Raw genomic sequence first — 26,510 nt, 5'->3', positions numbered from 1 at the left:
AGGTTCTTTATCAAAGCATCCATTTATCCTTCCATACCAGACCTTCAACTCATTACAAGGAGACAACCACCCTAATGAAAGTTTAAACTCCAGGGTCAGAAGTGGAACTGGAAACATTTTCCCTTGGAAATAAGGTTGGGTTTGCAGACTAGGTCACAACAGCCAACTCTAACAGAGCCACACCTCCTCTGGAACTACCCTACAAGTTGAAACTAAAAAGCAGAATAATGATTGGTTTACAGTGTAGCTTTGGGGTAGAATGACTTTGTTCAAATATACTACTTTGTTATTGTGCATCTTGAGTACATTATTTAATATAAATTGTATTGCCCTCCAACTGTAAAATAAGGACAGTATCTGTGTCATATAATTTTAAAGATTAAATGAGATATTGCTATGCACAGTGCCCAGGGTAAGAAACCGCTGGATAAGTTATGTAGTCATATATATTAAACATAGATTAAAAAAAAAATCAATTTGGGGGAGAAAATGTCTTCCAAATTCAATGTGGGAAATTATCTTCTGCAGTCCTCTCAGTTCTAGAGATGAGAGGTAGCCACTGTTACTCATAGAAAGACTCTCTCTCATGCCCCCACTGTTAAGCATCACAGGCCACCCCCACCCACTGCCTGTCCTTTGCACCAGACTGCGACCCTTATTTCCTTTAGTATCATTCTTAAAATTCCCCCTTTCAGAAGACAATCTTTGACCAGCTACAGTCAACTTTGACATTTAGTCTCCTCCTCACTAAAATATTCAGTGGTTTCCTGATGGTTTGCATTTATTGCTACGACACTTTCTAAATCCTGCATTTCCCCATCGTTCTCTTTGTTCTTTTCCACAAAGTTTTAATCTCAGAGGTTACACTCACTTCATTCCTGGTCCCACTTCCATCACACACTGCCTATGCTATGAGGAGCCACATGCTGTCTTGTAACTGACTTAAATCCCTACCAAGCACAGAGCATGAGAAACCATCTAGCTCATTCTCAGAATAGACGACTATCATCGTATAGGCAGCTTTACCTTTAGGAAGAAGAAGCCACCTGGAGAAGACTCCACTAATACCCATAGATTAAAGGAGAGGAGTCGTATGCAGATGCCTGAGCACACAAGTGGTCTGTCTACAATAAAGGAAAAACTCCCTCTGTAAAATAAGACAGATATCCAGGAGCATCATCTAAAATGCCAGATACTTACATGAGCCTGAAGTGCAGGTGCAAGGACAGGGGACTGAGCCTCTGGAACTCCCAAGGTGACCCTCAGGAGCTTCCACTCCAGGAAGAAGGAGACAAATAACAATCTGAGGCCTAGAGTATCGGCCCATATTCACCTCTGAGAGAAAGGAAGGGCTCTAACTCCTATACAGAGAGGTGGGAGAAAACTGTATGCTGACAATAAACAACTTGAACCTCTCAAAGGCATCACCCAAATGAGCTACTCTGGAAGCTTCAGCCCCATTAAGCATCTCACTTGGGCACTGAAGAGACGGCTGGCCAATGGATTGCAGAGAAAATTTTAAACTGCAAGTATATTAGTGAGGAGAAAAAAGAGGTCAGGCAGACAGACATAAGAGGAAATGATGTTCTGAGAAATATCATATGGCAAATTTGAAAGTAAAGGAGAGGTGTGTGTGCATGTGCCTATGTGTGTGTGTGTGCCCACACAGCACAACCCCACCAACAGGGTATCGGCTTTGTGGCAAGAACCTAAAGAAAGATAAAGTTACATCAAACCGAGACAAGTGTCACAATGAACCAAAAGTGTACAGCATAAGATTAATAGATGAACGGTATGTGTCCACAGCAACATAAATAGCCAACTGACAATATATGAACCCAATTCTAGCCAAGCAGACAAAAGAAACTTCAGTTTGTACATTTAAATTAAGAGGAAGGACCAGACTCAGTCAAAATTAAGAGCCAGGTGTGTGGATTGCAAACTGTGGAGACATTCCACAGGTGGTACACAAGATCCCTCCAAGGTGGGATGCGAATGAACATTTTTTAATGATTACGTATGTATTTTAATATGGGTGTGAATGTGTATATACATGTACACAAACCATATATACACACTTCTCAATTAAAAACATACACAGACTTTTCAGTTAAAATGTTTACTCTCTGGGAAAGGGGGGAAAGGTAAGCACCGCACCCAACATCTGAGCACACCCATACGCTGCAGCCCTGCTTCTGGGATGCATTTCCTGACATTCAGAGGAGAGCTCCACTACTTCACTGTCCTCCTGCTTTGCATCCTCTGTCTGCCGCCTGCAGACAGGGACACAGCAGCCTGTTCTGCAGCTTTGGCAGCTCTGCTTTTACACGTCCTTAACTTTCATCCTCTGCCTCGTGTGATAAAATTCATCTTGGGCAAAGATCTAATTGATTTTCTCCTCATCTCCGTGTTCTTTCTAACATGCTCTCAGGATATGCTGTAAGATCTGTTCCAAACCTGCTTCTGGCTTCAGTGTAACCACTAACCCCACACTATTTTAAGCTTAGGGGATTTACCAATACTGTCTGGCTTGTCCTGATCTGCACCACACATGGCTTAGTACAAAATATTAAGTGACCGTGGCTCTCCTGGAAACCTGAGAAGCACATCACCCTGTAGCCTGATACCTTGTTCATTTGGCAGATGTGGGTGAGGCCAGTCCTGTTCCAAGTATTCCCTGGTACACTTGGAGGGGCCCAGGCCACATGCATACCCTTGTGAGAATGACCTGGCCAGGTACTTAAGAGGAAGGGAAGCCAATTCTATTACGATGTCAAAGCCCTGAAATTGTGCATATTCAATGACCTAAAAATTCTTTTAAGAATTTATGTTAAGGGAATGATCATAAAAAGGAGATTTAGCTACAAGGATGTTAACAGTAGCTCAATTTATAAAAGCAAAGTATCTGAAACAACCCAAATGGTGCTAAATATTGTACATCAAGGTGCAGACATACTATGGGATGCAAAGTTTAAATGCAGTTATGTTTTGGGGCCGTGGAAGGTTTGTTTTCGGGAATTACGATAAGGCAGGCCATTACTTTTGAAATACAAGGGGATTAAAAAAAACAACTTTTTTGTGACAAAGAAGGAGACAGATGCCAATCCCGATATGGAAGCTTTTCTCTTCAAGGCAAAGTAGGTCACCGTCCTGCTCTGTGCCTTTACTGTAGCTCTTAGAGATTAGTAATAACAATAATGAAGATGATAACAGTATCTGCCCTCACGCCCCAGCATTTACAGAGTTTTTGCTCTGCCCCTGGCCTTGTGTGAAGTGCTTTAATCTTCACAACAACCCTATGAAGTAGGAATCATTATCTGCCATTTTCTAGAAGAGGTGACTAAGGCCATGAGATGTTGCTTAACTTCCCAAGTCACACACAGCTGGTGAGCAGCAGAGGCAGAACTCACACCCAGGCAACCTGGTGCTGGAATGTGTGCTTTTAGCCATTACGTTCTACCACCTCTCTTACTGTATATATCTCTACGAGAGCAGGTATCCTGCTGACTTGCCATTTCGTATTCCCTTGCTTACTTCCCTTACTCAGTTTTGAGCTCCTTAAAGACAAGGTCTCATTTTTAGATTCCCGGTCCTTGGCAGGCGTTGTGTAACTAACTGTCAGCTGTATGAATGAGCCAGTCTTGGTATCTGCGTGTGACTGAACAGTAACTAATAATGGTAGCAGTAGCTCTGTTATTAGCCGTGGCCATGCTCCAAGCCTTGTGCGAGATGCTGAAATGCATAATTTCATTTAATCCTCACAGCTTCCCTATGAGGTGGGCACTATTATCCCTATTTTACACATGAGCAAACTGAGGAGAATAACAGACTTGCCCATGTGGTGGCACTGGCACAAGAACCCACATCAGACTGACTTCTCTCAGAGCTTGAGGCCTCGATTCCTACACTACACTACAAAACTCTGTTACTATAACAGCTGAAACAAGACTGTATTTTAGGGCCCAGCACCTGATTACTTCAAAGAACTCAGAAATCCTGTGATGAAAAGAAGATTTGATACAACTGTAGTGATAACACTGCTATCTGGAACAAGGAGAGTATTATTCTCTAATTCATTCATTAATGAATTTCAAATATTTTTAAGTGTCGACCCCACGCCAGGCTCTGTGAGAGGTGGAATAAAAGGGCGAGCAGAACTAGGTACCGCCCTTGTAGAGTCACATTCTAGCAGGACATGTGACTCACACTAATATGCATTTAATTACAAACTGAAAAAAGGAAAGGGAACTGGTTCTGTGGGAGCAGCTAACAAAAGAGAGGCCAAAGAAGCGATGCCTGAGCTGAGCTCTTACTGTGTAGTAGGAGTAAAACAGGATCAGCTGTTTACCCATGGGAGATCCAGAAAGACAATCTTCCACGGCAGCCCTTGCCTTTCATTCTCAGCAATACTGCTTCCTGTCCTATCAGGGTTACTCAGCAAAGGAACCTGGAAGGGCACAATGACACACAGTCTTCAAGGACACAAAAGGCCAGCAGCACACAGAGAGAGGCTGGAGGTGTCCACCTCAAGCAGTGCGAGGCAGCTTGGGATGTCCTTGAAACCACACTGGACCTGGGCGTAGGGACTCACGTTTCTCTGTTGACTGTACAGTGTGGAAGAGCGTCAGGGGCCTCTCGCTGCAGGATGGGGGCTTGGAGTCACTGCTCTTCTTCCGAGACAGGTGCAGCTGGGCATTGGTCAGAGGCATATCAGGTACGGTGTTAAATATCTGCAAGTGAAGTTTCACAAAAAGGTCACACATGTCTGTAAATTGGGAAGAAAGCACAGGCCTGAACCAGTATACCTGAAAGCTTGGTGGTGCCTTAGAATCAGCCAGAAAAAAACTAAGAAGACCAGCAGCATCTGCTCAAGATTTTATTTTAAACATTTAAACATTCTCCCTGAAAGTTTATCCCTGAGTTTGGTAGCCATTCATTTCCATTTCTAAACTCTCCTGCTGTAATTTCCACTAATCATCTTTTTGTTGTTCTCTCCAGGGGTGACGGAAAGCAGCTGTGCTCAACAGACACCATTGGTAGCCACCACATATTACACCTTTGTCTGTTAACAATACTTCAAATTTTGCGTACCTGTGACCAGAACCAATGAATCAAAATTCCTTTACCTTCCTTCATTGGTTCTATCTTCCAGTTCTTAGCATCTGCTTCATAACTATCTTAGACTGTGAAACACGTATTTAAATAACATTCTAAAAGCGACCCCAGGGCAGGGCACCATTCCCAATCTTCATCAATTGTCCTCAGATGGAGCATCCCTTTTAGTTCAGCAGCTCTGTGTTATCTGTGATGCTGAACTTTTTTTTTCTTATTTAAAAGGGGATAAAAGGTGGTCAGTTTTTTTCCTCTTGATAATAAAAGTAACATATATACTACAGACAATTTGAAAAATGTAGAAAAGTCTCAAGAAGAAAACAGAAACACTCCCAAGTCTACTATTTGGAGATAACCATTGTTGGCATTTGGGTTTTCTTTATAAGCTTTTTTTTGGGGGGGGGGGGGCTTTTCTCTCTCTCTTTTTTTAAGTCCATGATAAAAAATAGGAAAACAATAGACAAAAATCATGATAACTCTCATCTTTCTACAGATAAAAGTATGACATAATTTAATAATTATAATTGCTAACACTCACACGGTGCTCACTGTGATCACAGCAGCCACCACGTACTGCGGCTCCCTAGGCACCAGTTACTGTGCTGTGTGCTTTACGTGTTGCTCACTCAGTTCTCAGCAACCCTGAGCAACAGGTACAGAGAGATTAAGTTGCCACAATTACAGTTACAGATTATAATATAGGCTTTTTCCAGATTCCTTTTCAAATGCATACAATAATAACAACTCTCATTCAATCAACAAAGACCTTTTGAGCATCTACTGTTCATTAGGCACTCTGGGGATAAGTGAAAGGGGCAAACATGTTCCTTGTGGTCAGAGTTTGCATTCCATTAGCTATGATTTACTGAGTACTTGCCACACCAAGCACTGGTGCTTTGTATGAACTATCTCTAACATTAAAACAAACTTTTTCATAATTGAGATGACATTCTTTAGTTTTGTATCCTACATATTTCACCTAACATTATACTGTAGCATTTTCCCTTTCATTAAAAATATCTTCAAACATGATTGCTATGGTTTGAATGTTTGTTTCCTCCAAAGCTCATGCTGGAACTTAATCCCCAATATGGTATCTGAAAGGTGGGGCCTTTAAGAGGTGATTGGATCAACGATGATGCCCTCATGAATGGATTAATGGGTTAATGGTTTAATGGGCTATCAGGGACTAGACTGGAAGCTTTATAAGGAGAGAAAGCATGTGGAAATGCTCTGCCCAGCCAGCCCTCACCACGTGATACCCTGTGTTGTCATGGGACAATCTGGAGAGTTCCCGCCAAGAATTCCCTCACCAGATGTGCTCCCTGGATCTTGGACTTTCCAGCCTCCAAAACTGTAGGAATTATATTGTTTCTTTATAAGTTACTCAGTTTCAGGTATTCTATTATAAGCAACAGAAAGCAGACTAATACAGTGCTTCTTAATGGCTGTATAACACCCCTGCTATATTGAGAAATCAAAATTTATAGGTCCATTCATTATCATCTGTTACTCTTTGAAGTTAGCCTCCCGGATTTTCTCTTTCCCAACAGTCATGAATAACAAGAGGATGGTAGTAGCATCCCCTCTTCCTTCACCTAATGGTGGCCCTAGACATGTCTTTCTTTCTCATGGTCCTTGTATTGCCACATGACTACGACAGTTCTCGGGGCTGAGGCAATAGCTACACTAATTGTATGGTTAGTGCCATTCATAACTAAAGCCAAAACATTTCATTATTTTAGTTATACTAAGTTTCCATTTGTATTGTCAGGGCTAGGGCTCAGACCCTTCAAACCCCACTGTACAGACTGGGTCACAAACTCCTCACATGCCAGCTGGGTCACCAGACCCCTCACATACAGGTCCACGCTAGGTAATTGGGAAAGGTCCCAGGAGCCATTGACAGACGACACGAGCTCAGTCCTCAGCAGCGGCAGTGGCCTCTGAGGGTCCCCACCTCTGAGGGTCCCAGGGACCCTGGCAGCAACAGTTTGCAGCAACAGCCTCCATCAGCAGTAGCAGCCTCCCCGTGGCCCTCCCAGGGGCATCCTCGTGGTAGTGGGCGCTGTGAATCAGAGCCACTTGTCCTTTATACTTAAGTCTATAACCCAGGACACCTGGGTGCACATGTGCAATTACGTTAGACAATAACCAAGGAACACCTGGGCGCACATGCATATTTACATCAAATGCTCCACAAGATTCTGAACATCTGAGGGGCCCCGACCATTTATATTTACTTTCCCAACAGTCCTCTCCCCTTTGTGTGTGCATTTAAAAGCAGAATTCAAAAGCTGGTATATAGGAAGCAAAGTCATAAGAACTATAAGAATTTCAGGCCAAACAGCTGCTCTCCATGAGTTGGCAGGTCCTTGGGCTCCTATGATGCCAGCCAGCTGGTTAAGTCAGTTTCGTTCCTGAACACAGCTGTCTGAAAACAGCATTATCATATTTTCCCTAAGGGACTGAAAATTTTCAAGAAGATAAACTGAATCAGTACACATAGCTGAGTTCAGTTAGGGTAAGGGAGTAAGAAGAGAAGGAGGCAAAGTAAAAGCAACAAAAAAACTCCTAGCTTCCGGAGCAGTTAGAACCTCTAAAAATAAGTTTACCAGTGCTACACATGTCTAGAGTCTCTGTTTGAGTTTCTACAACAAGAAAAAAGAGAGAGGCTATGGTTGTTGATGAGCCCAATGACTGCAACCTCTAAGAAGCTTTCTCCTCCTTTTACTTGGCCACTCTTAGGTGACGACCTAACTCTGCACTGTTATCAAGGGCATTTGAAAATGGCCTATATATGTGTCTGCACCTGCCAGGCACTATGCTAGTTGCTTTGCATAACTCATCTCTAAACTCTAGGTCAGCTCAGCATAGTAAGTAGGATGACCATTGCACAATGAGACATCTCCTATCCTGCCACACAGCTAAGCAGGAGGGGGACCAGAACGGGACCCCATGGCTGCAGCAGCCATTCATTCAGCTCTTCTCCAGCAGTCTTCACTACAGAAGCCAGTGGCCCCAAACCCACAAGTGTGGATTTCAACAATAATGGTGTCTCTTAGCACTCTTCTTCCTCTGGCCTCAAGTACAGCACCTCCAGCAATCCCTAGCTAAGAACATTTTTAAATGAATTCAGAGCTAGTGATAGGCCTGGTCTCATATTCCCCCTCACCCCCTTTACCTCTGGCCTCCAAATTTTTTACCTCTTTTCTTAATTTGTTATTGAGAATGAGATTCTTGCCCAACTACAACAGGAGCAAAGATAATATATATGCATTTCAACTGTCAACAACAATGTGAGCATTTACTCTTTTTGAAGAGCTACAGTAAATGCTGGAGAAACAAAGTTGTGAGGAAGCACCATGGATTTAGGCTGATGCGTGAAAAATTGCTTCCAAAACAATATTCATATACAGTAGAGTAGGAAGAGACATTGGAAGGCACTGAGGGGGAATTTCACTCCGCTCATCAGCTTTTTTCTCTAAAAGAAGTTATTCAAGCATAATAGAAGTGGCTGAGATTTTTGCTATGGACAAGAGCTACAATCCGAAAGGCCAGTTCTCTGGGTCTCACTGTGAGCCAGGCTCAGGCTTCTGAAGAGCTCTGACAGGGCTGTTCTCAGGATCAAATTCAATAATGTGCCAGCGAGCACGCTGCAAAATGTAAAGTACCAGACGCAAGACTATCATCATTATTATTGTGCACGTTTTTCCAAGGTGCGAGGGCAAATTAGACCATATCAGAGCAGAAGACACAAACTTTGATTGAGTCTGGGAAAGTATTCCCCAAATTACTGTTGTTCATTTAACTCTGAAACTTGAACATGTGTAAGTTGGTGGAAGGCTGTTGACTGTCCACCTTCTAGGCAGGCCTTGTTTGCCACTGTGCTACAAGCTCAACTTGGAATTCTGATGAGAATCTGAATTATTCACAATTTTCTTGGTTATTCCAATCCTATTTCATCTGGAAGAGATGATTTCGAGAGAATCAAATGAAGTTTTCTTCAGTTTGTTGAGAAGAATTGCTGTACAAATGTCCCTGCTGAATGACAGAAGAAGGAGCTCATGTAATCTAGGAGCTATGGATTTATGCAGTTCTACCATGTGGTTAGAACAATCATTTCACAGAGACTTCCCAAATTAACACAACAGAAGGAGATTTATTCTGTGCCAAGTGCCCTGCTAATGCTGTCCAAACTTACAAACTGATTCTGACTTAGGAATGCCTTACAGATAAAAGTATGGAAGACTGTAAGCTTTCTGGAAGCTATTGGGGACTAAAATTGTAAAATAAAAATATAACTCTGGGTAACCCTTCCAAGTATCTTCAATTTCAAACTTCCTATAAGTAGAATTAGCAGACCCAAAAATACCAACCTACTGTTTCCCCTTAAGCTGTGAAGGACAGTGGTTGGGGGCAGTTTGGCCTTTGCAGTCAAACAGACCCAGGCTGAGTCCTGGTTCGGTTGCTTACTCAGTAGGCAACACCTGCAGCTACATGGACCTCACCATCACTGACACTGACATCATTGCCATGTCACCATATAATACATAGGAAAGGAATTTAAAGTCATTATATCGGTAGAAAGCAAACAGGCTCTGGAGCTAGACAGACTTTGTGTTCAAATCCTGGCTTTGCCATCTACTAACTGTGTGGTCTCAGGCAAGGTAATTAACCCCTCTGAGTCTGTTTCCCGTGTGCAAATGGGGATCTAATACCTGCCTTGCAGAGCTATTGAAAAGATAAAGCACATAAAATTTTTAGCAGAGCATCTGGCAAAGAGCAGGCACAAGGAGGAGGTGGTATAAATGACAATAGAAATAGCCAAAATTTATTGAGTGCTTACCATGCTAAGTTATTTACATGGATTATTTTACTCACAATACCCGTATAAGGAAAGTACTATTATTTTTTTCATCTTGTAGATGGGGAAACTGAAACTCACTGAGATTAAGTGACTTCTCCAAGGTCACTAGATAAGGAATACAGCTGGACTGGGAACTAGACAGCTTGACTGTCTGGGTCTTAACCACTTGTGGTCTTTATACCTATTATTAATTTGATAGAGGACAAAACGGAAAGATCATAAGTTTTGGAGTCTGATAGATCTGATTTTAGCCGCTTACTAGCTCAGTGACCTTCAGCAACTTATATAACTCTCTCACCTTTAGATGCCTCATCTGTAAAAAGTCCCAGTACTGTAGTGAGGACTGAAGCATCTAACACAGTTTGGCATTCAGTGATCAAAAAACATTATCGTATTCAATAAAAAGGAGACATATGAAGTTTAAGAAGGGAAATAACTGGAGATTCAACAACGAATTATTTGCAGTCGGGACATAAGGATTTAATTTATAAGTGTAAACTTAATTACTGCTCTTTGGTCTTAACTGCTTACAGCAATGTTAGAATTTGCTGTTCTTTTCTTTTGTGTTGTCTACAAAATTCAAATTTCACTGGCCCCTCATCTGGCCCATCTTGACATTGTAGAGCATTGACACTTGTGGAATTTGTTCTTAGCCACGTCACATACATTTTTACACCTTTTCCATTCCCATCTGTCACATGCTCCTGCAATTCGAAAGGATTAGGAGTCTCTCTGTAATGTGTGTGGTATACTCTTTATTACGTGCTGTGATTTTTATAGGAGGAAAATTAGGTCACGATAAAGAGCTCCTGGTCTATAACTGCAAAGTAACTCTGAGACAATAAATCAACGGCAGAAGCCTGGGGATTACAAGGCAGAACAGAAAGGTTTATAGGAGAAAAGAGACTGAGCTTTTTCTTGAGACAAACGCATCAGGGTTCCAAGTAATATGGGGCTGGCTTGTTTAATCTGAGGAGCGTCTGCTTCAGGAAAAGAGGACAAAAACTACTGGGCGTGGCTCACATACTGTTCATTCTTTCCCATGACAAACTGTGCACTGCTTATGGCAGGAGAAGCCATAAACCCAGCCTTTACATTGGAAAGCCAGGCAAGTCTTAGCAGGGCTCATTTACTGTAACACTTAAGAAGCCAAATTCAGAGGCTGTAGCTGCAGAGAGGTTTTTTAAGGACAGTTGGAAGTCTTATGTCCTGTTGATATCAGCATTTTGGCAGAGAGATCAACAATTTGGAAAGTAGTTTGGAGAGTTTTATTAAAATTCTCTCAGAATGAACCAATTGCATTTAGTAACTGAGGGTATATAGACAGGGCCTGGCTAACACACAGGATGCTGTGATTTTGCATATCTCCAGAAAGATTCTATTTCCTGTTATCTTTGCTGACAAAGAGAACAGATTAAAATACAACCAACTCCACCCTTACTTTGACAACATTAAAAGAGCTTCACAATTCAAACAATTATTGGTTTACCTGGAGTTTACTGGGGGGAACATATGTGTTCAGATCCACAATCTTATTACATTAACGAAGAGTATCTTATATGGCACTTGCCACTAAAAAAAAGTGCTGTGACAGTAGCATTCCAGCTCAGCGCACAAGTACATCAAGCTTGCTTCTGAACCTAACAAGGACAGGACAAAAACAAGCATATATGCAGGAACCAATGGAAGAAAAGTTAACAAAAAATAAAAAAATAAAACCAGTGAGTGAACTACAAAAGCCCCACAGGACAAGATTAGCTTCCTAAGCAGGCAACAGTTCCAGGGACCATCTCAATGTAGTAGAGCATCCAGGCATACATTATTATAATATTATTATTAATACCAATAATAATTTTACATATCAACGATTATCTGAAATATCAAGGAAATGCAACTGCCAAATGATCTGTATTTTATTAATCGATGTACATTTTGTGCACAAAGCCTAACACTGGTGCAATGGATTTCAATGTTACCAACATTTTGGCAGGCCCAAATCAATTTAACTCAAGCTAACTGCACCGGAAGTCACTACCATGTTAATGGCAATGCAAGGTTGCTTAGGACTTGGTGCTTATGCTAGGTGTTAAGCAGGGTCAACCATGGTTGCTAGCTCCTCTCCTTGATATATTAGATAAAAAGGTAACAGCTGTTAAAAAAGGGCTTTGATCTTTGGGGACTTCTGAGAATAAACAGCTCAAGGGTCAACACACCCACCTTTTCCAAAGCTAACTGGTGGACTGGGAAAGGAATAATCATAACTTATTTTGTCAAACATTAATAGGTATTAAAAGGGTGCTGATGTGGTACATGGGCACACTGGCACACGTGTCCTGCTTCATGGACCCTTCCCAGTGCCACAGCCAAAAGAAACATCATGGATTATTAAAGAACAAACTGTTGCAATCCTGTGTTGGAAATTAACAGTAAGGGGCATGTGTGTGTGTGTGTCTGTCTCTCTCTTACACACACACAAACATACACACACTATGCTGAAATGTTATGTTTAACTAAAACTATGAAAGGAAGGCAGTCTTTTTCTTGATACGGTTGTTCTTCCTAGACATCTAAAATTTTCAAAGTCATTGCCAAGTAAACCTTTAAAAAAATAAATGACAAGAAAATCTCGTAAGAAATAGCAGAATTTATGGGCTTTGGGGTATCTTGGACAATGACAGCACTCAATATTTTGTTTAAAAATCTTAATTAGAAGCATATAAATATTAGTTACTTCTATACTACAACCCCAAGTATTTGCCTACTTGATGTTTTAAGACTGAGGTGACAGGGTGTGAGTTTGGGGAAAAGATTCTGTCCATATAAAAAATGCTAATTTTGGGCCGGCCCGTGGCTCACTTGGGAGAGTGTGGTGCTGATAACACCAAGGCCACGGGTTCGGATCCTATAAAGGGATGGCCGGTTGGCTCACTGGCTGAGTGTGGTGCGGACGACACCAACTCAAGGGTTAAGATCCCCTTACTGGTCATCTTTAAAAAAAAAATGCTAATTTTACATAATTGACCTTTACTTTAACATAAGCATGGTAAGAGCCAAAATCTCTGCCTTCTGAGCTTTCAACTCTGGAACTTGACCACAGGCAAAAAGAGATATACTACCAACTCTATTATTCTTTAGCTCTCATATAATCTTAAGTGTGCAGGGTATGTTGTCATTTATGGGAAATGGTTCTATGAACGAGTATTTCCCCTTAAGAAGTCTGGCAAGAAGCACCAAATAAAGGCCATTAGGATTTCACTCTACCATGTAAACAAAGACTGTAGCTCAAAGTTTACACTCTCTGAGCTGCAAGTTTACAACAGTATGGTCAACTCTATGGTTTTGTTTTTTATTTATCAACAATCAGAGTACAATTTGGTTCTGCTTCCAGGGATGTCTTTCTAAAGTACTGATGTAATCATTTTACCACTCTACTTGGAAACCTTGAAGAGCTTCCAGTTTTCAGAAGTAAATGCAAACCTTTTACCATAGCTTTCAAAACCTTGACAAATGGGCTAAATCCAACTACATGGCAACATCTCCCACTGCTTGCTAACATATAACCCAGTCATTTTAATATACACACACCGTAACTAATGTTCTCCTGGAAGGTTGTCCATCATGTCTCTACTCTTTCTCTGCCTAGAAAACTTCTATTCATCTGTCAGAGCCCAATCCTAGTAGAATTCAATTACTTCTCCTCGGTGGTGCCATAACACTTTATTCATCTTACCAGATGTCATTATGGTTAGTCACATCCTGATAAAACAGGAGTGCCTTGAAATATAAGGACCTGTCACTTATCTTCGGCCAACAGTAGATACTCAGTAACGTTTATTGCATTGAACAGAGGTTAACCGGAGTAGACTTTAATCGCTTGGGTTCTGAAAGCGGTCTGAAGTTCAACTTCTCCTGACCAGCGGTTGCTTAAACTCTCTGCACTTCAGGCTCATAATTTGTAAAACAGAGCTAAAAATATTGACCTTAGCGGGTTGCTGTGTTAATTGAATGAGATGATGAATATGAAGCTGCTTAGTACAATACCTTGTATACAATAAGCTGTAAGTAAAAGTTAGTTATCACTATTATTATTATTTCTGGACTGTGCTCATTAAAAAGATCCATTAACTTCAACTGAGTAAATAAATCAGTACGTATTACCAACATGGAAAAAGAAAAATTACCATAAGCCCCAAACATAATACCATATCTTTTGGCTTTTTCCTCTCTGCTTCTTCTCACACTGGGATATTTATCTCCTTGAACTATGCCAACACTGTTCTCCTGAGTCTGTTGGGGGAGGTGGAAGACAGAGTTTCTAGACCACTGTGACAGGGTAAGTATGTGGCTAGAGGGTTTTATCTGACCAAGCTGAAGGTGTGTGTGAAACATCACTGAGGCTCCCATGAAGGAGACACAGGTGAGGTCTCTGTGAAAAGATGCTGAGCAGGGGGTATTTTCTAGACTCATAGGTACTAGCTTGAGGGTGTATGGATGTGCTATTGACAATCTAAAGTAGTTCGTCTTCATTTTTAACTCTTGGGCTGAATGTCTAGTATTAACCCTTAGTAAATAAGCAAAGAGACAGATAGAGACCGAGAAAAGATCATATGCTTTAGCCAGTTAGATCACAGAGCTCTTTATCCTTCTATTGAAAAAAAGATGTTTTATCAGATTAAGGAAACTGAATTTTCTGGCTAGCAAGTATTCCCTTTCTTTCTCTCCCCCTTTTTATCATGCCAGTTTCAAAGACAAAAATGTTTTTCCAGTTTTAGACATTTATGAGTTAGTTCTCCACACTGAGGCTTAAAAAAGGTATTTGATGATTGAGCTTGCCATTGCCACCAAATGTTTGATGTCCCCAGTTGTGTAAAAAATGACGATGCTGAGGAGAAACTGAAGAACCCTTCCCATACAAAACAATAAGCAGTTGCTCCCGTGCAGCACAAGCCACTGATAAGAAAGCAAGGCCTCCCCAAAGGAAACTAAATGCAAACCTGCCAGGTATGGCAGACTGCCTGCAAAGATGGCAGCCAACGACTTTCCCTGCCTACGTGTACACAATGATCCTCCCATCCAGAGGTGGAGTCTAGTTTCCTCCCCTTGAATCTGGCTGGACTTGATTCTTTGTTCCAGGCCTAGGTCTTAACAGCCTTTGCTCCTTCTGTGTTTGTCCTCTTGAAAGTTTGGGCTAGACTACTGAATAACAAGAGATCACATGGAGAGGCAGAGGGGGGCCATGCGGAGGAGGATCAAGGTCAACAGCTAGTACCAAAGTCCCAGACATGTGGAGTGAGGCCATCTTGGATCTTCCAGTCCCAAACCACCCCAGCTGATACCAGAAGGGATACACACGAGCCCTCCTCAAGTTTCTGATCCACAGAATTGGAAGTAATAAAATCATTGCCATTTTAAATCACTAGGTTTAGAGATGATTTATCATGTAGCAACAGAAAACTAAAACAGGTATCTTAAGGTCCTCTTTCTCTGCCTATGGAGTGGCACTAATGGCTAGATGTCTGGGTTTCCACACCCTCTTTTCGGGACTATCTTCTATTTATTCCTAAATCCCTCCTAATCATTTTTCCAAGGCACAAAGTAAATACCTTCTTAACAATATGAGAGAATACTATGTCAGTAACTGTTGAGGACATATACTTAAGTGCTGTATCAAGGCTTGCTTCAAGCAAGAAAGCGTATGTTATATGAAAAGGACGAACAAGTACTGCTGGGAAGCATTTCTTCAAGTGGGGTTTCAGGATTTCGTCCAACTTCTGACACTAAAGATTAGACAGAAAAGTATCACTCCTAGACAGACGTGTGTGTGTGTGTGTTTCTAGAAAATTATAGCCAAGCCTAATGGAATGCTCATTAAATATTATTAACTAAGACCTGAATATTGCAGATTTTCAAGAATAAGTCTCTGATAGTATTCTTCTGTGGACATAAAAATTCTCTGGATTTGATTGCTCAAGTTAAGTTCTATTGGCAGGGAGTTTATCTAAAGTGTTGTCTCCAGAAAGCCAGAGGCCAGAGCTTGGCTGTGGATGCTTAGGTTTCCTGTGAGGTGAACACCACAGGTTTCTAAAGGAGATTGAGGCAGCGTTTCCTCACTTTATACCAGGCTGGGACCAAGCTACATTTAAAATGGAGTCAAGCTGCCATATTCCAAACCTCAGACAGTAACATAATATATAACCCACCAAACCAGGTAAGAATTCTCAACAGCCTCTTGTCCATATATTTATAGGTCCTGCCATGCATTTCATACCTCCTTTCTATTTCTACATGTTGTTCCCAAGGCAGGATGGCTGTTTTTTCATACAAGTTTCAATATTGTTCCTAGTAGCATCAGATCCTTCTTTCTATCATACTATTTTAGAACACATTTTCTGGCTTTGAAGGCCCAAGGGCACCACAAACAGTATAGTTCAAAAATCATCAGATACTGCCTTCTATAAGCTCAAATATGTCCTCCTTAAGGGACAACAAACACAATCAAAGTGCTCTTTCTTTAGAGATATGTCTCAACATTTAAAATTATTTTATTTAAGAAATGATTTATTTACAAAAAGTACTATTTGGAGGGAGGGGCACATGTGACATTTGGAGTTGGACTTGAGCTCTACTTCCAGAGAATTCTGTTGTGACTGCTAAAAACAATTGTTTAGTTACTGAAGTTTACTGCATACCAGGATCTTGGCTAAGTCCTCTACATAAATCACCTAATTTAATCCTCACAAAAATCCAATTGATGGGTGTGACAGACTGGGGAGTTGATTATGGAACTTCCTTTCCTTTCCTCTGGGTACAAAGTTAGGTTGCTTCTCCAGACCCCCTTGCAGTTAGATGTGGCCATGTGAATGAGCTCTAGCCAATGGAATGCAGGGAAAAAATAAAGCAAGCATCTTCCAAGCGTGAATCTTATCCAATTTTCCATGCTCTCTGACTTCCTCCAACTGCCAGCTGATTGCAGGGAATCTGCAGAGTGGAAGGCAGAGCTACAGGATAGAAGGAACCTGGGTTGCTGAATCACCACAAAGAATGCCACCCTCAGAATGAGGAACTGGTGACAAGTAGTGCACAGAAGAGACAAAAGTCCCTACTTTCATGAAGCATACATGCTAGTGGAGGTCAAAAAGGTAATGAATTCTAAATATACAACAAAGTGGTAAAGCAGGGAAAAGGGGAGAAAGAATGCTGGAGGTTGTGATTGTTTGCAATTTTAAATAAAGAGATCTAGGTGGGCCTCACTTAGAAGGCTTGAAGTGGTGAGGAAATACACCATGTAGTTTTGCGGAGGAAGATCATGCCAGGCAATAGGGACAGCAACTGCAAATGCCTTGAGGTGGGAACATGTCTTCCATGTCCAAGGAACAGCAAGGCAGCCAAAGCAGTTGGAAAGACATAGGAAATGAGATCAGGTAAATAACAGTGAGGGGGAGGATTGGGGGAGAGCAGAGACCTTACAGGCTCTAGTGAGGACTCTGACCTTTCCCTCTGGGTGCAACAGGAAGTCATAGCAGACAAGTGATATGATTAAAAATCTCATTATGGTGGCTAATATCAGAATAGACAGGCCAAGGGTGGAAACAAGGAAGCAAATTAGGAGGCTGTTATAAAAATTCAGACGGAGATGATGATGGCTTATATTAAAGTGTTATCAGTGTAGGTGGTGAGGAGTGGTTAGATTCTAGATTTATTTTGCAGGTTATTTAACATGATTAATTCACCATTCTAGGCAAAGATTTTATGAGAAGCAGCATTTTTTATTAGATCCCAGATTATGGCTGCCAAAAGTTATCCTAGGGAACCCTGCATAAGTTCTGAGAAGCTTCATAGGAATGTGCTACTAGGAGCAATGAGGTAGGACAGATGAGTGAAGCTTCATGACCCCCTACCCCCAGTTTTATAAGAGAAGCTCTGTGTTGACATACTTCATAATGTGGGGTACGGGGACCTTCTTAAGAAGGCCCAGAAACCCCAGTGCCTTAAAGGAAAAGAGAGAACACAAACACACAGTATGAAAAAATATACTATTTATAAAATCAAAAGCCAAACTACAAGAAAAATATTTACAACAGAAATGAAAAAATTTTAATATCCCTAATATGAAAAAAAAAAACTCTTAAATTCATCCGAAGACAATCAAGTAAAACATGGACAAAAGGCATTTTCAAAATGAGGCTCACAATAGTACCAACTTCACTGGATTGAAGGATAAAATAACATATATCAAGTGCTTAGCACATTTCCTGGCACAGAATAGATGCTCAATACATGCTCCCACCACTGCTGCCAACATAACCACCACAGTTGCCACCTCCAGCACCCCTTATGATTTATCATAACCACTAGCACTACCACTACCAGCAACTTCATCATTGTCACAGTGTCAGAGTTTTACTGAGTCAACTCTCAAGGCCAGTTCCAATGCAGCTTCCCCCAAAGTAAATTCTGCACTGCAAGCGACCAATTATATATTACCTTTTCATGGTTTTCTATCAGGATCTCAATGACAATATTCTGAAATTTGATATCCATGATGGCTGCTACTGTTTCTTCCTGAGGCCGCAGCAGGGTGGGTCCAAACACCACTCCAAGGTTTGCCACTGTCATCAAATTCTGCTTGTGGTTGTTAGCAACACTGAGAAGAAAAAGGCACAAATGAGTGACATAGTGAATGCAGAGACAGCTGACCTCCCCAGACCCTTCCTATCTCCCTATCTGTAAACTCCTCTGAAGGAGCCAGAATCTGGGATGGGACAACCTCAGATGTCACAGAAATCAAAAGAGAGACTTTTCTGCTTATATTTTCATCTACCAAAGTGTCTGGAATCTTTAGCATCCATGCTATTCTGCTGTTTCAGGACATGACACTCCTTACCATTTCCAATTTGCCTAAATGACCAAACAACCAAAGCAAATTATGCCAAATTATGAACCTCTGCACATCTGAATCCCTATTCTGCAAATCCAGGTAACTGCTGATTCCTCTTAGTTACAACTTATGTAGCCGCTTGCTGCTTAAACCATTGCGATCATTAGCATTTTCTCTAGTGTAAATATAAAAACTCTTGACAGTTTTAATATATTTGCAAACATAGGCATAAAATAGAGCTCATTTTTAAAATGGGCAGATCTGCATATTTAAAAACAAGTCAGGAAATTCAGCACTTTAGACCACAGTATTAAAGCCCCATCAGATTAAACACGAAACACGTAAATGGTTAACATTAAGCAAAATGTGTGGTATAAACAGAAATAAAAATGCACTACTATATATCTATATTTGTGGCTGTGTTTATATTGTCACTAATACTCAAAGTCTAAGGAATACACAGGATCAGCAGTAGCTGGGTCTGAGTAAGTTGCTAAATACATATGCATATTTTTTTGATGAACAAGTACTCAAAACACATATCTAAACTCCATGCCAAAGCCACCATGACCTAGCTATCAAACTCAATTGTTCATTTGCTGGTCCCACATATAAAAATACACAAACTGTCTACTAAATTATCCAACAAATAAGTTAAAATTAATAAATGCCATTCAGTATTGCTAAGAAATATGAGCTTCCCTAAATCACCTGTTGGAAGAAGGCATCTTATTCATTACTAACTTGAAATTAGAAAGAAATTGGGCCGAGATTGGCAGTTTGCACAGACCTACCTCCCTAGCATTTAGTGCTATTTATACTGAGTATTTTTTCACACAATTCTATAAATGCCTGCACTGTTTCTCTTGTATACTTCTATTTTGTGGAGGAAAAGAGATTATACTGCCATAAGTGCTGGTTTTTAAACTTTACTGAAATACTAAATCAACCAATTTTATCAGCAGATGTGTACTTTCATGTAACTCTTTAAAGGTAAGAGTTTAATTTAACCTCCTCCTCTGAAAGGGGCAGGGCATGGTTAGGTCTGTGAAACCCAGTTAGAAAGAGAATTAGTAAGCAACACCTGCAGTAGGAAGAGTTGCCACTGGAGTATCCTAGCCTGTTTCTGGTCCACATAAGAATATTTCATAAACATTTTCTTAGTTCTAGTTGAGTCTCCTGTTTTTACTTCCAGTTTTCCATTCTATCCAGAGCTACATCACGTTTCCAGTCTGAAAGAAAGAGCTAATACAGATGGTCAAGTTCTTACCCTGGCAAGGGGGAGAGGCTTTAGTCTTGCGTCTCAGTCAATCAGCAAGTATGCATATTTACAAGCTGCTTTTAACATCACTACTTTTGACATCCGCTCTGTGTGTGGGAAGGGAATTCTATGTCTGTATAATTCCCCTCCCAAATGAGCTAAGTCAGTAGAGTTATCCCTCTTGTCACAAAAGTCCCTTGTGCAAGTGGATCCACAAGGTACTTATGTACGAAAGCACTTTCAAATTGCACGTCAATATAAAAATACATGGCTTGGGTGATGATTGCTTTTCACCATCATACTTCTTTGTACTACATCTGACTAAAGCAACAGCCTCCTAACTAGGCTCTCAACTCTAGAATCTCTAGGTTCAGCTTTATCCTGCCTGCCTCCATTTACTGTCTAAAACCCAGCTCTGACCCATTGTTCCTCTGCTGAAGACGGCAAGCCTCAAACCTCTCCTGGTTGCTGGGAGAGAACACAATGGCATAGGATATGTGAAGTTTTTAGCAATGTTTCTACTATTTAATTATTCTGATAATGATGACTACAAACCTTTGGTGGGCCCCATTGTTTTAAATATAAAGTTCAAACTCATAAAATAGCGCACCTTTACCAAGTCAACTGTAAGCCTTCCTCTGCCACCTTCCAGCTCTGGGTCCCTGAGCACAGGACTCAATATGCCTAAGCTTTGGGTTTCTAATCTTTTAAAAAAAGTGAAGTTTGGGGTGAATAATGTACCTACTTCATAAAGTTGTTGCGCAGATTAAATGTGATAAGGCATGCGAAATGGAGTAATTATTATAGTAATCCGCCCTCCATCTTCTTCCCACTTTTACACCTCTCTGCCTTTATCCATGTCATTCCTCTGCCTAGAAATATCCTTACTGTGCTTTCTTTGCTTGGCAAACTGTTGATCTGCAAGGCTCAGCTCAAATGGCCCCCTTCCTTTCTGTATCTCCCTCTGGACTCTCCCAATCCTCCCCCTCATGAAGGCAGAGTGTCAGCCTACTCCTATATTCATTACACTGTGTTGATGTCTCCACCACTGTCTGAGGAGATAGACTGTGGCATTTTACTTGGTAGCAACAGGGCTGAGCACAGTGCTTGGCACAGGAGAATCACAATAAATGTTCACTTAGGTGTTAAAAGATGGAAGGAGTTTCTGAGCAGACATAAAACAATTATTCTCAACCCAGCTACTTACTCATAAAACCTCAAATTATTATTGATGATTTGGGGGGAATGTATCTCAACTACCCCAACCTCCCTTTTCAAAGTCTTGAGCTGTGTTTCATTTCTTACATTTAATTAATGAGTAATAATTACTCTGATTTGCAGGCCCAATGCCCAAAGGCATTTGAAGAAAGGTACAGTAATTCTGGATCAGCAACTCTGAATATAAAGACTTGAGGCTACCCAACATAATTCACTTTCCTTTTAATGATCCATTTTATTTTAGAACTTAAAAAACACATTGATATGAGTCTTAGGAAACTTTGGGGAGAAAAAGCTGCACCTTTCATTACTAACTACCATTATCTTTTGGCACACAAGTAATAAATTGATCTGTCACTTGATTACTGCTCACAACTTGTTACAGCTATGCTCATTACCCTAGAATGAATTATAGTAGCTTGAGATCTCTGTGTATCCTGGAGAGAAAGGCCTAACCTCAGCCTGTGCTGGCATCAGGCATCCATTGTAACTGGTCTAATTTACAGATGTGTGGGAGGCAGGCTGGCAGAGTGCTGGGAAGCCCGTCCAGCAGAGGCCACAGGACTCAGTCATTAGCGAGGTCCATAACACACTAAACGCCTGCTCTCTGTGTTGGTAATTGAGCTGCCTGAGCTCTTCCTCACACAGTTCAGAATGTCATGTTCAGTCTTGATTTGAAACCCACACAAAAGTTTCTTGTGCATTGCACATTGCACAGAAGGAGTCTCTGACAAGTGCCTTTCAGATCCTTCTGTCCACATGGACTACTATGCTGTGGTGCCTTCTGAAAGAACTGCCAACTCTTCAGGCTTCCTTTGCAGGTTTCATAGAAACAGTTGCACATGTGATTTTCACTTGGGGGACACCCCTTTTCTGACCATTAGAGTTTGTGGCATCTGCTGAGAAGCAGCGCACCTCCTGAGGGGCAGGCCTTCAGGGCAGTTGTTAGGGGACATGCACCCCATATTCCGTGTAGTTCCTTCATGAACTGCTATTAATGAGGAAAGAGCACGTTCCAATGAAAATGGCTGTGGCAGAGGGGCATCTTGCCACCTTTGTTTCAAGGGAAAATACATGTGGACTTTGGGTTGGTCTGATACTCTTTGAGAGGCAGAAGGAGGTAAACCACTTCCAGATGAGGATAGTGGTGGTGATGGTGGTAGAGATGGGATCATGAGGGGAAGAAATAGTAAACAACTCTCTTGGGTCCAGTAATGTAGAGACCTTCATGCTGTCATAGGGATCTTATCTATTCTCCTAGAGTTTAAATGAGAGCCAGAGCTCTGTAAGTACTAAATAGTACTTTATAATCACAGACTGGTCCTGAAGTACTCCAACAGCACAGAGCCTATTGCAGAGTTTGCAAAGAGGTTTCATCCTGAGGCCTGGTGTGCTATGTGCAGGAATGTCAAAGCTGGGTCCTGACTCCTCCAGACACAATGTGATAACAGATTAGCAATGTCTCAGTGGACTGGATGGGTGCAACAATAGCACATCACCACTTACCCGCCACCCTTGATTTGTTTGCTTCAGCTTCTAGTGTTAAATAATAATAATACCTTGCAGGGTGTTTTAGACTTTACGAAGAGCTCTACGACAACTTTTTATGTGTATTTGACCTTCATGATAACTATACAACAGTAGCTCTCAAACTTTCTGATCACAACAAAAGATAGAAAGTATATTTTTCCATACAATATTTCACTAGTTCATTCATACATACATAAATGGACAGACACAGACAGACAGACATATACATATATCAGAAACAAAAGTTTCAGGAACATTTTGATATTTTCTATTCTATTCTATTTATTTATTTTTTTATCTACTAAATTGATTTTATAGCCTACAACTTGAAAAACACTTTTGTAGTGGTACAGAGTGCAAGTATTATCTCCAATTTACAAATATGGAAAATAAAGCTTAGAGAGACAGTAGCACAGTGGTTGAAATCAGATAGACATTGCCAGTTGGATCATAGCAGTCACTGGGCCTCTCTAAATCTGTTTCCTCACATGTAAAATGGTAGCAATAATACCTACACCTCATAAAGTTGGGAGGCTGATTAAGTATGATTATGCAAGTAAATCTCTTGGCATGAAATAATGGCTTAATAGATGACAGCTGCTAATGTCATGGCGGCAGTCAAAGTAGTGGTGATGGTAATGGTAGCATCAGCAAGTGCCAATTTAAAGCCACGCTGTTGGGTTGGTGGTTTTGTTTGTCTAGAACCTCTAGTGGCCTGCTTCTGCCTAGGGCGAGAAACCCCATCTTCTCCACCTATATTTCAAGGTCTTTTGTTACTCTACCTATCTGTATTTCCCTTCTTTTCATGTTTTGAAAAAAACTATGGAATAATTTTCAAAGCATACCACTGCTTATTTTCCATTGCTTCACTATAAGTACCTCCGGCACAACATGCAGAGTGTCAGGTGAAGCCAAAGCAACCCCACCAAACTCACTCTGCGTCCACACCATCAATCTCATGCCCCTGGCCTGCCGGGCAAGTTCTCCCCTAACTATCCAAAGCCCACCACCCTGCAAAGCCCAGCTCTGGGCATACCACTGACCACTGAAGGCCACATCAAGCTCTCTCCTATAAACAATATGGCTACAGTCCATCCTATGGGACATTTCCACACCAACTGCTCCCCTTTTCACAAGTGTCTCAGGACTAGGGGCTGGATCATGACCCTGAAGTGCATTCTCTGCAGTACAGAGGCAGTTACTGGGTGGGCCAGAGGTTATCCATTCTAAAAGTGGATGAGTGGGTGGGTGTTTAAGCTAGTAAATATCACCCTTCTCTTTACTACCCTCTCAGGGAAGCTCCAAGCTCTAGGGGTGAGAAGGATTAACTGGAAGTAAAGCTGTTGGAACTATACTTTTTTGTGGTTAACCAGATAAGTTTAGTTTCCAGGGCTGTTAATCTGGTTCCTTCTACCAACTTCAAATCCATCCTTAGTATAGAATGGGGTGGTGGGGGGAATCCCCACCACCACTGGCTGCGTGTTTTCTCCTAAGTCAGACTGTGTAGGTATGTTGCCTGGATACCACCTGGACCTGGTGGGCGGGACCAGTCTGGACAGTGCTGAGGAGGCCTCTGTAGGGATAACCCATCAGAGCCATAAATGCAGCTTTGCTGGACTGCCCCAACAGCTGGCACCAGAATGAAGGTGTCAAATAAACTGTTCTATGGTCAAACTGGTGTCATGATCACCAACCATATTTAACATCTTTCTGGGTATGGTTATCTAGTGAGAAGCCAGACTTGAAGCTTTGAATAATTAATTGAGTGCTTATACTGGGTACTTTCACAATGTCTCTTAATCTTCATGAGAAGTCTTGAGGCAGGTAACTACTACTATCGCTACCATTTTACAGATGAGGAAACTGCAGCACTGAGAAGTTAAGTAATTTGCCTGAGGTTACACAGCTAATGAAGGGTAGAGCAGGGAGTGGGGGATGGGAGGGATCATACTCCTAACCACAGCTCTCTGCTGCTCCCACACAAATGAGGGTAAGCTCAGCCTAGGCTAGAAGAGGCATTCTTCTTACTCGGAAAAATGAATATACAGAGCAGTTATATGCTGAGACTGTGCGGAAAAAAAGTAGTGTTTATAATAGGGAAAAAAGGCTGTTCCCTCATTCACTGCCTAAATTATTAAACTCGAAAAAGAAAAAAAGAGAGTGAGAGAGCACGTTGTCTATGAGAACAATTCTGGACTACACACAGTTTTTTCCCCCTTCCTGTAGTGAAAAATGGCTGCATGCCTGAAAAATTATGAAAATGATAAACTACCCCTCAAACATGAGGGCATTCCATTTATACCTGGCTAGCACAGTCAGAGAGCTGGTTCGTAATAATGAAAGAGTGAAAGCTCTCAGACTGAGAAAGAAGAATTAAAAGGAAAAAAAAAAAAAAAAAAAAAGGATGAGGAGGAAGCCAAAATGGTTGCTGAGATGTTAAGTATTGCCCAGTATTTTTTATGTCAACTTTAATGCCTCACTGACAGAGGCCCACTGGTACTGAAAAATCTTTAGAGAAAAGAAAAAGGGATTTGGGGGAGTTCAGAAAAGACAAGGTGCCTCTCTACATATAGCTTGCAGTCTAAAGCAGAGGTGCTATAAAATCTCAACGTACAATCTAATTTCCACTCTGGTCTCCCCTAATCTAACACCACTCTGTTTCTATCAAAGGCTTCTGACTGTTCTTAATTTCAAGTTGAAATTCCTTGGCATGCAGTATGGAGCTTCCTCAAAAAGTTAAACACAGAATTACCATATGATCCAGCAATTCTATTTCAAAGAATTCAAAGCAGGTACTTTAACAGGTTATTTGTACACCCATCTTCATTGCAGCAGTATCCACAATAGCTAAAATGTAGAAACAACTCAAGGGTCCAGCAATGGATGAATGGATAAGCAAAATGTGGTCTATCATACAATAGATTACTCAGCCTTAAAAAGTAAGGAAATTCTGACATATCCTACAACATGTATGAACCTTTAGGACATTATGCCAAGTGAGATAAGCCAGTCACAAAAAGACAAATACTGTACAATTCTACTTACATGAGGTACTCAGTGTAGTCAAAGTCACAGAGACAAAGTAGAACGGTGGTGGCTGGGGCTGGGAGGAGGGAGCAATGGGGAGTTACTGTTCAATGGGTACAGACTTTCAGTTTTGCAAGATGAAAAGAGTTCTGGAGAGGGGTGGTAGTGATGGTTGTACAAGATTACGAATATATTTAACACCACCGAACTATACACTTAAAAGAAGTTAAGATGGTATATTTTATGTTATGTCTATTTTACAACAATAAAAATTTGATTAAAAAGGAAAAGAAAGGAAAGGAAAAGCAAAGCCAAGCTTGGCATGGCCAAGCACCTCCATGACCCAGCTCACCTCTCACGGTCCTTCTCCAACACACTTCCCTTTGCTCTTTAAGCTCTAGGCTAAAAATCTCTTAAGGCCTTGGCACCTTCCTTCCTAATGCTGATCCTCTGCTGCCTGGAAAGCCCTTCAGACCCTCTATATCTGGCTCTCTCCTACTTACCACTCTCCTTTCTCAAAGAGGTCTTTCTGGACATCTCACTGTAGATCAGTTCCCTTGCCATAATTCTAATTCCTCAATTCTCCTTCCTAGCATTTATTGAATTATAAATAT

The 26,510-nt window shown here is 41.2% G+C and overlaps 1 protein-coding gene across 3 annotated transcripts in view; it reads right to left on the bottom strand.

The window, feature by feature from the left end:
• ARHGAP26 (Rho GTPase activating protein 26) overlaps positions 1 to 26,510 on the bottom strand; it is a 409,057-nt gene that overhangs the window by 78,212 nt on the left and 304,335 nt on the right. For all 3 annotated transcript variants that reach the window (XM_063088222.1, XM_063088223.1, XM_063088224.1), the window contains exons 18-19: positions 18,467 to 18,626; positions 4,592 to 4,730 (exon numbers count right to left, since the gene is read on the bottom strand). In XM_063088222.1, the coding sequence (XP_062944292.1) occupies positions 4,592 to 4,730; positions 18,467 to 18,626 (299 nt within the window). The remainder of the gene's footprint in view (positions 1 to 4,591; positions 4,731 to 18,466; positions 18,627 to 26,510) is intronic.

The sequence above is a fragment of the Cynocephalus volans genome, chromosome 2 (genome assembly GCF_027409185.1).
Source record: "Cynocephalus volans isolate mCynVol1 chromosome 2, mCynVol1.pri, whole genome shotgun sequence".
Lineage (NCBI taxonomy): Eukaryota > Metazoa > Chordata > Mammalia > Dermoptera > Cynocephalidae > Cynocephalus > Cynocephalus volans.
Note: the sequence above shows the minus strand (reverse complement) of the source record. Positions and strands in the feature narration are given on the sequence as shown.